At 38.3% G+C, this 12,292-nt stretch overlaps 1 protein-coding gene across 4 annotated transcripts in view; it reads right to left on the minus strand.

Annotated features, from left to right (window-relative positions):
• Nucleotides 1-12,292, minus strand: part of ttc7a (tetratricopeptide repeat domain 7A) — a 131,534-nt gene that overhangs the window by 90,824 nt on the left and 28,418 nt on the right. For 3 of the 4 annotated variants that reach the window (XM_062058814.1, XM_062058812.1, XM_062058815.1), the window contains exons 7-14: nucleotides 11,018-11,096; nucleotides 10,669-10,838; nucleotides 8,239-8,302; nucleotides 7,989-8,126; nucleotides 7,140-7,223; nucleotides 6,336-6,440; nucleotides 5,377-5,494; nucleotides 233-290 (exon numbers count right to left, since the gene is read on the minus strand). In XM_062058814.1, the coding sequence (XP_061914798.1) occupies nucleotides 233-290; nucleotides 5,377-5,494; nucleotides 6,336-6,440; nucleotides 7,140-7,223; nucleotides 7,989-8,126; nucleotides 8,239-8,302; nucleotides 10,669-10,838; nucleotides 11,018-11,096 (816 nt within the window). The remainder of the gene's footprint in view (nucleotides 1-232; nucleotides 291-5,376; nucleotides 5,495-6,335; nucleotides 6,441-7,139; nucleotides 7,224-7,988; nucleotides 8,127-8,238; nucleotides 8,303-10,668; nucleotides 10,839-11,017; nucleotides 11,097-12,292) is intronic. The other variant, XM_062058813.1, reaches the window with a different exon arrangement.

Raw genomic sequence — 12,292 nt, forward strand, 5'->3', positions numbered from 1 at the left:
TTTTATTAAAAAATATTTTTATTATTAAAATAATAAACATTTATTAACACGTAAAGTACCGAAAATGGGTACCGGTATTTGATTCCTAGGTACAGTACCAGGAACTGGTTCAACTGTTCAAACCCATCCCCATTCTTCAGGTTAGATTGCTTAACATATTTGACCTTTAATTAATGTACAAGAAAAAAAATACATACTAAAATCAATATAAGTCAGAAACATCTCAACTTACTTTCTTAGATATCGTAGTGCTTTTTTGTTGTATTCATCCCGATCTTCCTTCAGAGAGGCTATGTAAAAAGGAAAGAATTAGCAAGTTATTTTCTGTACTTTTAGGGAATAGAATCCAACATGTGGATTCAACATCATGTCTGTAATATAGTCGCACATTATTCTGCTTTGAATGGGAGTCCTCTTACTACATACATTCTAATGTGATTAAGATTAAGATGAGTTTATTTCAAAGGGGACAATGCAATTTCATAAAACACATGGTTAAAAAAGCCAGAATTAGCCAAAAGGCAGTAAAATTAGAATTTCAAAGAAAAAGAAAAGAAAAAGAAAGAAAAAGAAAAAAAGCACACAATACATATACGATATAATAAAAATTAAAATACACCACAACATAACATTTATCATAGCATCAAAGCAGGCTCATCTTTTAGTGCTGGCAGCTGGCAGCTGTAGGCGTTGATAAGCCACATTTTCAATTTTTTTGTGAAGGCCTTGTATGTTGTGACCAGTTTAACCTCCTCAGGCACGGCGTTCCACACATTTGCACTCCTTACTGACCAGGTTGACTTACTGAAAGTGCTCCTGCGCGGAGAAATAGAACAGTCACCTCTGACAGAGCCTCGAGTGACACGCTCACGGCTGTTTCTTTGGCTGACGAACTCTGCCAAAGGATCTGTAGCCAATTCATGCTGTACTTTATAGGTCAGTTTTAAGTCTGCAAATGTGTGAAGACTGTTCCAGTTTAAAATACTGTATTATTTTTAGGATGGCACAGTGATGATAGTGCCCAGGTTTTTTATCCATAACTTTAATTGATTGTTTGTACAAGATTTCCAATGGGTTTTTTAAACTATGACCAACCTGAGACAAGCTGGTAAGGCAATAGTTGAAGTGGCTGAAAATCATCGAATGCAAATACAATTTTGCAGCTTCAGTTGACATTTCATTTCGAATTGCATGAAAATTTGCGAGATTAAACTTGATTATTTTACAACTTGATTATTTTGTGCTGTAAAGTCTTCTGTCCTTCTAATTATTTTCTTAACAACCCTTGTTGAGCCTAGTCCTTGTTCTTAAAGGGGAACTGCACTTTTTTTGGAATTTTGCCTATCATTCACAACCCTTATAGGGTACACTATTCTGCATATTAAGCCCTCTGAAAAACATCCAAAAATGCCAAAAATACTGTATTTACATCTAGTGTGTGTGTGACAGTCATTGGTACTTTAACTTTAACTTTAACTTGTTACCTGAATATTAACCGAGTATTAGCAATATTGTTATTATAAGCGTTAACCCAAACAATCTATTTTTTGCAGCGCCGTGATCACAGAGCGCTAGCTAGCTTATGCTGTTATTGACATACTGAGCCGGTGGTGAGATGCTGCAGCGCCTCTAGGTTGGAAAAAAATCATTCTAGATTATAAATCATGCCGCTTACCTGGACAGTAGAAGGTTGTCGCCTCAAATCGAGAGGTTGGTAAACTTTACATTTAACTTAGACTCGGAGATGGTGAGATAGACACGAAAAAAAGGCTTGTTTTGCGGCAACTTTTTTTTTTAACAACTTCTTGAGGATTATGATTAATTCTTCATATACCGGTAAATAGTAACATATGAACATCCCATCAGTCGGCATCCCAGTGAGAGCAGTATGAAAAGGGGTAGGATTAAATAAATTCTGCTTCTTCCTACTCCTTTTCTAACATGCTGTAATGAAACAAGTTGAATTGTGTGATGCATTACATTGTATCGTATGCATGTTTGAAATAAACTTAAACTGAATTGGCGAACAGTTTAAGAAGAACATTTCTCAACCAGCTATTGAAAGGAATTTGGGGATTTCACCATCTACGGTCTGTAATATCATCAAAAGGTTCAGAGAATCTGGAGAAATCACTGCACATAAGCTGCAAGGCAAAAACCAACACTGAATGCCTGTGACCTTCGATCCCTCAGGTCGGTACTGCATCAATAACCGACAAATGTGTAAAGGATATCACCACATGGGCTCAGGAACACTTCAGAAAACCACTGTCAGTAACTACCGTTTTTCACTACATCTGTAAGTTAAAACTCTACTATGCAAAGTGAAAGCCATTTATCAACAACACTCAGAAACGCCGCCGGCTTTGCTGGGCCCGAGATCATCTATGATGGACTGACACAAAGTGGAAAAGTGTTCTGTGGTCTGACGAGTCCACATTTCAAATGGTTTTAGGAAACTGTGGACGTTGCGTCCTCCAGACCAAAGAGGAAAAGAACCATATACGGACTGTTACAGGCGCAAAGTTCAAAAGCGAGCATCTGTGATATTATGGGGGTGTATTAGTGCCCAAGACATGGGTAATTTACACAGCTGTGAAGGCATCATTAATGCTGAAAGGTACATACAGGTTTTGGAGCAACATATGTTGCCATCCAAGCAACGTCTTTTTCATGGACGCCCGTGCTTATTTCAGCAAGACAATGCCAAGCCACATCCTACACGTGTTACAACAGCGTGGCTTCATAGTAAAAGAGTGCGGGTACTAGACTGGCCTGCCTGTAGTCCAGACCTGTCTCCCATTGAAAATGTGTGGCGCATTATGAAGCGTAAAATACCACAACGGAGACCCCGGACTGTTGAACAACTTAAGCTGGGGGGAAAGAATTCCACCTGAAAAGCTTCAAAAATTGGTCTCCTCAGTTCCCAAATGTTTACTGAGTGTTGTTAAAAGGAAAGGCCATGTAACACAGTGGTAAAAATTCCCCTGTGCCAACTTTATTGCAATGTGTTGCTGCCATTAAATTCTAAGTTAATAATTATTTGCAAAAAAAAATTAAGTTTCTCAGTTCGAACATTAAATATCTTGTCTGTGCAGTCTATTCAATTGAATATAAGTTGAAAAGGATTTGCAAATCATTGTATTCTGTTTCTATTTACGATTCACACAATGTTACAACTTCACTGGTTTTGAGTTGTGTATATAAAACGTTGATCAAGGTTTTTTGATGTTTTTTAGAACGCTTTATAGGTGGAACAGAGCGACTACAATCGGCTCCATTGTTAGCTGACTTTTGCTAGTGTTTATTTACGAGTTAGGGTGCATAAAAAAAGAAAAACATGTGTTCTTGTCTTACATATGGATTGTGAATGATAGACAAAATTCCCAAAAAGTGAATTTCCCCTTTACGAATACTTTTTTAGACACCAGCTTCCCTGTATCATGTGATATCAAAGTTTAATATCAAAGTGCTGTTTTAGATCAGGGTACCCACACTTTTTGCCTCCAAGGGCCAGAGTGAAAATGTGCCAATTGGCCACGGGCCAAACACAGTGATTTTAAAGGCCTACTGAAACCCACTACTACCGACCACGCAGTCTGATAGTTTATATATCAATGATGAAATCTTAACATTGCAACACATGCCAATACGGCCGGGTTAACTTATAAAGTGCAATTTTAAATTTCCCGCTAAACTTCCGGTTGAAAACGTCTTTGGATGATGACGTATGCGCGTGACGTAACCAGTGAAACGCAAGTATCGGTACCCCATTGAATACAATACAAAATAGCTCTGTTTTCATCTCATAATTCCACAGTATTCTGGACATCTGTGTTGGTGAATCTTTTGCAATTTGTTTAATGAACAATGAAGACTGAAAAGAAGCAAGTTGTAGGTGGGAAGCGGTGTATTAGCGGCGGACTACAGCAACACAACCAGGAAGACTTTGACTCGGATAGCAGACGCGCTAGCCGACGCTAGCCACCGACCGCACGGATGATCGTGGTGAAGTCCTTCGTCCTTCCGTCGATCGCTGGAACGCAGGTGAGCACGGATGTTGATGAGCAGATGAGAGCTGGCTGGCGTAGGTGGAGCGCTAATGTTTTTATCATAGCTCTGTGAGGTCCCGTTGCTAAGTTAGCTTCAATGGCGTCGTTAGCAACAGCATTTTTAAGCTTCGCCAAGCTGGAAAGCATTAACCGTGTGTTTACATGTTCATGGTTTAATAGTATTGTTGATTTCCTGTCTATCCTTCCAGTCAGGGGTTTATGTATTTTGTTTCTATCTGCATTTGAGCCCGATGCTATCACCTTAGCTCCGTAGCTAAGTTAGCTTCAATAGCGTCATTAGCAACAGCATTTTTAAGCTTCGCCAAGCTGGAAATTATTAACCGTGTATTTACATGGCCACGGTTTAATAGTATTGTTGATCTTCTGTCTATCCTTCCAGTCAGTGGTTTATTTATTTAGTTTCTATCTGCATTTGAGCCTGATGCTATCACGTTAGCTCAGTAGCTAAAGAGCTTTGTCGATGTATTGTCGTGGAGATAAAAGTCACTGTGAATGTCCATTTCGCGTTCTCGACTCTCATTTTCAAGAGGATATAGTATCCGAGGTGGTTTAAAATACAAATCCGTGATCCACAATAGAAAAAGGAGAGAGTGTGGAATCCAATGAGCCAGCTTGTACCTAAATTACGGTCAGAGCGAAAAAAGATATGTCTTTCACTGCATTCTAGTCCTTCACTTTTACGTTCCTCATCCACGAATCTTTCATCCTCGCTCAAATTAATGGGGTAATCGTCGCTTTCTCGGTCCGAATCTCTCTCGCTGCTGGTGTAAACAATAGGAAAATATGAGCAGTCCTTCCTCCGGTGTCGTCACGCTACTTCCGGTAGGGGCAAGGCCTTTTTTTTATCAGAGACCAAAAGTTGCGAACTTTATCGTCGTCGTTCTATACTAAATCCTTTCAGCAAAAATATGGCAATATCGCGAAATGATCAAGTATGACACATAGAATGGATCTGCTATCCCCGTTTAAATAAAAACATTTAATTTCAGTAGGCCTTTAAGCGTATACAGTTGCAGCACCATGAGTGAAGAGTTGAGACCCATACCCTCAAAGAGTAGAGTTTATCCGAGCTGACTTTGGGCGAGAGGGGAGTACAACCTGGACTGGTCTCCAATTAGCATATCATGCATATTATTGTAAAGTGGGAGAAAGCCGGAGAATGCGGAGAAAGCAACATGCAACACAAATTGTGATTGTTTGTAAGGGCTGAAAAACCTTGCCCATCAACCTTTTGGGGTCCAACACCTACTTCACAATGAACCTAATCAGTAATTCTAATTGTTGTTATTGTGTGCATTATCACCATCAGAAGCCTGCAGACTGTAGGAGAGTCCCAAAGCTAGGTAGGCCCGGGGAAGAAATTCTCCAGCCAAGTCTCCCATGGACACAACACTCTGGGACAGAAACTCTGCTTCTGAAAACTTAAAGAGAAACAGTTCGCTCATGGAGACATTGCTAACTTCCCATAGACAACATAATGAGTGAAGGTTACAGACATACGATTAGCTCAGTGGTGGCTGGAAGGCAGTATTCACATGGACACTAACAGAAAACTGCCTTTCAGGAATTATGTGTGATGTCATGAGGGTTGACGAGGGTACATCAGATTTTAAGTGCTGTGGTTGTAGTGCACTCCAGCAAGCATCAACAGATCAAAATGTTGTACATTTGTTGGTGGTGTCTGCATAACATCCAGACTCTTTGGTGCATGGTGCATAATGGAGGTCCATTTATATAATGTGCTACTGTGCAATGACCATTGAGTCCCATTGTGATTAAGACCATAAGCTCCTTACTGTCTCTCTGACCAAGCATGATCTTCAACCACTGACAGATGCGCTCGCCGCACTCGCCCCTGTTAACTCCTCTTTTCTAATCTGGTCCTTTTCCTGCATATTTCCATCTCGCCCCTTGTTCATGCTCTCGCTCCCCTCCCAAATTGCCACTGTTGGTGTGACTTTTTGGGGCTTGTAGAGCTAGTGAAAGGGCAAGCCACTGATTCCATGTTTGGATTATATTTCACTTTCACTTTCACTGACACTTATTTTTCTCTTATATTACTTATTTGTTGGGATTAACAAAGAGACCAAGTATCAGTTTAGAGTCGCAGTTAACAGAGTGATTGCCCTGGATGATCAGTTATAAACTCAAATAATTTTTTTTAAATATAGAGGAAAAACTGTGAAACAAATCTTAACTGTGCCTGGCAATTCTTTGCATTAAGGCATGTTCTTGTTATTGCATGTTGACTGTTGTATTTACCCAGTGCAGCTGACCAATGCAAACTTTTGCAGCCAACAGAGGTAATGACGGGTCCTCTGGTCTCATTCTGGCACATTCCTTAAAAACAGACACAGCACCAACTGCCTGAAACGTACACACATACACATTGTGATTCATGTTAATGCAACAGTCAGTAAACATGTAGCTGTCGCTGCAGAAGACATTAATAACTAACTAACCGAGAAATATAAAATAATTACTAAATAAATGGACCACGTGCAAAAGCATTTGTGCTCGCATGAACACATTTCACATTTCCACACACCCGTCTGGCCCTAAATAGAAGCGGAACTGACGACACTGAAGCTGCCCCTTCTCCTTCTTCGGATCAGCCTATTTCTAGAGCCCTCATTGATCTACAGTGTCACTTTTTAGTAGGACCTAGATCCATTTTTCTGTGTGACACCCACGCATGCACACGCACACACGAACACACACAATAAGGAACAGATGGAAACACAGAAGTAGCATAAATGATCTATGCCTTGTCCCTCACAGGAATAAACCTCTTTATTGAAGTTGTTATGTCAAAGAGACAATGATATTCTACCCCATTGTATAACCAGTATCAATATTCCAAGACAGTTCATACAAATTAGGGGTGCATGGCTGGTCATGTTGTACTTGTAACAAGAGACATTATACACATGTAGCTTGGAAGTCTATTTTGTGTCATTTATCAATGCCTAAACCCCTTTATCTAACCATTTGTTGCATGTTTGGAGTGACGGATGTCTGCAGCGACATGGTGAGTGTAGTAAGAAGGGCTGTTGATGACCTCACCTTCCCAGACGCCATGAGTGACAAGCCCAACTGGTGCCAGAGGTGGAACTCATTGAATGAAAACTTCATTGCTCGCTCGAGACACTGCAAATATTAATGCAGAAAAGTGACAATATTCCTGATAACATATTGCATGCTCTGCGCACATAAACAAGTCAAATAAGATCAAATTAGTTCACATTTCCTTACAAAATAGTTATTAGTATAATAAACTGAAACACATGCAGTAATTTTTGTCTCATTTATAGGGTTGCTAAACCAGGGGGTACTTTGCTTTGCCACATTTTTCTTCCTAGAAATGACTGTCAGTCACCACTCACTACCCACTCTGCACTATTTCAGTCCATAATGATGTGATTGATGTGTGCGGATGAGGAGGAGTGCAAGAGAGTGCAGCTCAGCCTGATGCTGTCAGTCAGCTCTATCGCAGAAAATGTATTTCTGAAATGTTCATTAAATAATCGGAAACTATTGACACTCATTTAACCGCTTGTTTGTTAAACATTAGGTAGGAAGTTTAGTCTCTGCATGATTCAATTCAATTATTAAAGGCAACAGATACATACATACAACAATTACGACTGAAGGGGTCACAATACAATGTACGTAACTTGTAATTATGAGAGGAAGCTAGGATAGATCAGGCAGGCAGGCGTTCAGTGTAACTCAGCTGAGAGGTGGGGTGAAAACGGGTTAAGGTGTAGAAAGGTTGGGGGAGACATGATAATTGCTTTAGCTCAGGCTGATTAAAACGATTTAAGAAGTTGCTTTCCTAACACACCTGTCACTCATTTGCTTTACTGTACTCCCCCAGACCTGCAGCATAGTGCTGCATGTGTGTTCACAGACCTCAGACAACATTGTGTACTGCCCTCTCCTGGCCATGCCGATAGTGAGCAAGTCGTAGACAGAGACCGAATCCTGCAAGGTGGCCTGGCGCGCCTCGGCCTGGTCTGGCTGCCGGCTGATGACTGCATCACCACTGGCCTGCACAAAAAGATATTTAGTGTGATGACAAGGAGGAAAAAGTAGGTTGGATCATCTCCACAGCTGTTAAAAAGTGTGCCAAAGCATTTCAGTATGTGCGTTTATGTCTCACCATGGACTCGGTAATTAGAAGCAGTAAGACAGCTTCTTCTACCACGTCCTGGGGACAGAAGCAACTGTATAGAAAAAAGAAACACAAAAGACTACTGGAAGGCTGTCTTTGTCTTATCAACACACAAGTATCATTGACTTAAGCCTTCAAAGTTAGTGTGCTTCTTTGCCAGCGGGTGTCCACTTTCAGACTCTCCTGGTGTGTAATCCAACACAGACCACCCTAGGAGTATCATCACTACACAGCATGTTCTCAGATTTCTCTCACACATGCACGTACATACACATATACACACACATGCAGTGCTGATCACTTTCTTTACAGCCCGACTGAGGAAAAAAATTACCAGATATCATTATCGTTTTAAAATATGTGTAACACTCAACACAAAGACCAAAAACAATAGTGAAGCTCAATATCTCCTTACGACAAATAGAATCTATCCACCTTCTCTAATCTCAAACACTGTTTTTTATAAACGTGGGGACATGATTAGTTATGTGGCTGTGACAACAAATGTAATGGTTCATGGATTCGTAATCACATTTTTTTATTTTGAGGACCTCTAGTTAACACAATGCGTAAGGGACAGGATATGTACAGTACTTAGAGATGTGTCTATGTCGTAAACAAATACAGAACAGCGTAGCCTTGGCCTGCGGTATACATGTCTAACAATAGTAAAAAGGAGAAGCCAACTCTTGAAAACCCATTAGATTAGAGTTTCCTGTTTCAGAAAATGTCATAAGCGTACAAAGCAAGTGGATTAAACAAAAGCAGAGAGGTTACCAGGTTGGTAACGGGGGTAAAGCCAGGAAGAAATATACTAATAATAATAATGCTACACTTTAGATTTAAAAAAGTTCAACTTGTACTGTTGCACTTTGTCTGCATTGCTGCACTATTTTAACAAAAATGTAAAAAAATAACATTGTCAACGATTATACTGTGTAGTATCGTATTTTTTGGGGTAAAATGTTTGTTAGCTTAGCAGTATGTTACCTTCCCATACCAAAACATGACCTTATAACCAAGGTACATATGAGGCTGTGAATATGGCAAACTGTTACACTTCCAGGTCTAATGATTATGGCTCACATGGTGTGAGCAACAACTGAGATGTTCCTGCAAAGAGAAGGACAAAGGGATGAATAGTGTTACCGTTTTGTGTCCGAATGCAAAAGTAGCCTGTGGAGACTTTCTAGTTACTGCTTTGGTCCAGTCAAAAACTAATCCACAAAGGTGTAATTCATTAAAATAAAAATGTTCTAACTCTCATCTTATTTTACACCCTGTGCTGGCTGCCACTCAATTGCAGAGCCCAATCGTTTTAGTTTATTTCAAACATGCTTAACAAACACACTTGCATAATTCCACATGTACAGAAGGTAGGTAGTAGGAAGAAGCAGATCTTATTCAATTTGACCTTTTTTTGTGCCTCAACAATCACTGATCTATTCGCATTTTGTTTATATTAACATGTTCCCACGTCGCCATTTTGTAATAGAGAAATAAATAATAAAGAATGTGTAATACATTTAGGAGATAACTTATTAAGTAATGAAAATAAAAAATACGGGAGTCAAAAACTAACGGATAAAATTGTACAATAATTACATTTAATAAATTAGACTTAATTCAATTAGGGCTGCAACTATCAATTATTTGAGTAATACATTTATTCAATAAATCGAGAATTTCGATAAAACACTTTATAGCGTCGGTGCGTATTTTAGGTAAAATAGTTGAAATGAACAACGATTTCGCTGCTTGCCGTAACCTTTTTTTCTATTAAATGCACATGAACAACACTAAAATTGCACTTTAACATGTGTGCATTAACAGAAATAACAAATTGATTAATTGTTGCAGCCCTATATTGAATAATGTTGAATGTATTAAATGTAGGATAAACAATATCAAACACTGTGGTGTAAATTTGAAAACATAGTTTGCATTCCTCCATCAGTTCCATAGTTTTACTACACGCTGATATGATTAAGGTTTCTAGTGTTATGTTTTTCCTCACTTGTTGAAAAACATGTATGCTCATGTTTGCTTTGTGCATGATTTTAGATGTTTAAAGATGCACCAGATTGAATTCTTGTTTGTTAAGTAGCTTGTTCTCTCGCTTCAGTGAGGAACATTGAACTAGAAATTCTACCTGTGGTATCATTCCAATCCTCAAATGACAAGGGATTAGGGATCTTTGCTCCCGAGTTTGCAAAGTATAACATTTCACGTGGCGGTCCACCTATGTGGCAGTGCCCTTGTTTGGTGCTTCTGGGGCAGAGTCACCTGTGAACACCTGCAATCAGTCTGCCATCATTGTCATTAAACTTTCCTCCCACGCCTATCTTTTTCCTGCATCGCTCTTTTGTATTACAGGCAGTGAAATGTAAGAAAACCAACAGGGTTCAAAGTTCAAACCTGTCAGTGCTGTAACGTTGTGGTGGTTTGAAGGTAGGATAGCGTGCTTCTTTTGAGGTGGCGGCTCCCTCTCTACGGAGCCAGGCAGTGGGTGGGGGGCCCAGAGGAGGCCAGTAGCTGTCCTCATTCACTGAGCTCAGAAGGACTTCTGCTAGTTTTCTTGCTGCAGCCTGAGATGCAACAACAAAGTATTAGTGCTTAAAATTGTATAAGAGACAATTTGTCAATTCATAGTTTTTATGTAAAAAGCTACGGAGTTTAATGTTATTATTTTTGTGTATATGTCAGCAAAATGTACGTTCAAATCCAGGCCTTGAACTACTTTGTATTGGTAAGTGTTTCGGCTCACCTTCCTGAAACCCTGAGACGCTCGTGACTCTACCACCCTCATCACACGACGCAGCTGGTGAGCACCCTGTGCCAAATGACTAACAAACACACAATGTAGGCATTTATCTGTATTATGTCTATATGTTAAAATCATAAATACCAAAAAGAATATCAAAGAATAATAACAGAACAACAATTATACCCTCTCTCCATACAAACCTATCCAATGTTACACATTTACTTCATTAGATCAGGAATATACAGTACCTAAACAATTAAAACTATATTTGACAATAATATTTCTTAACAGTAATAGTACATAAGATAATATATTTCTGTTTATGTTTCTCGATGTATATATTAGTTTTTTGGGTTTTTTTCTCTTTGGTCAATGGTCAACAAAATAAAGAAACAGTTGTACGTTCATAGATTGAAAATGAAAATGTTGCAGACCGAAAGGGTTTAGGCTGAAGTTGAACACTTATTGCACCTAACCCTATAAACAATGTCAAGTACAAGATGAACTTCTGAAAATTATGAAATGTCCTTTGCACAACATATTATAAATACACTTTATACACAACATAAACACAGTTCAATTATATACACAGTAAAGGCATGTGAAATATCCTTGTACATGTGTTAAACCTTTGCACCAATTATATAGTATATACAAACAATTATACTTCCATTATTATTTATATCCCACATTTACTTTTTAATCAACATTGACCATAGTATTAACTACTGTGTTGATTCAAGAGTGATATATTTTTTTCAAGACATTGGTCTTAAAGTGTTTTTTAAATGTGTGAATGGAACTGGAACCTTTTTAAGGAATATATAATAACATATGTGGTTTATTGAAATAAGAAGCTAAGATAGGCTAAGATTTAAGATATAAATTAAATATGTAAAATGTAAATATATGTACATATATATGTATAGACAGTAATTGTAAAGTAAATGTGTAAGTGTGTGCATATGTATGTGTACATATATATACACATACATACATATATATATATATATATATATATATATATATATATATATATACATATATATATATATATATACATATATATATATATATATATATATACACACACATGTATACTTATATGGATATGTATATATACAAATGTATATATAGATAGATATATATAGATATGTAAATCAAGACTTGTGCATGTTGTATACTGAGATAATATGATGCTTAAAGGCGACAATGTTTGGTTTTATTTAATAAATGCAATTGTTTTTTTGTTGATTTTTTAGTGTTTTTGCTCGA

Source organism: Entelurus aequoreus, linkage group LG09, assembly GCF_033978785.1.
Source record: "Entelurus aequoreus isolate RoL-2023_Sb linkage group LG09, RoL_Eaeq_v1.1, whole genome shotgun sequence".
Lineage (NCBI taxonomy): Eukaryota > Metazoa > Chordata > Actinopteri > Syngnathiformes > Syngnathidae > Entelurus > Entelurus aequoreus.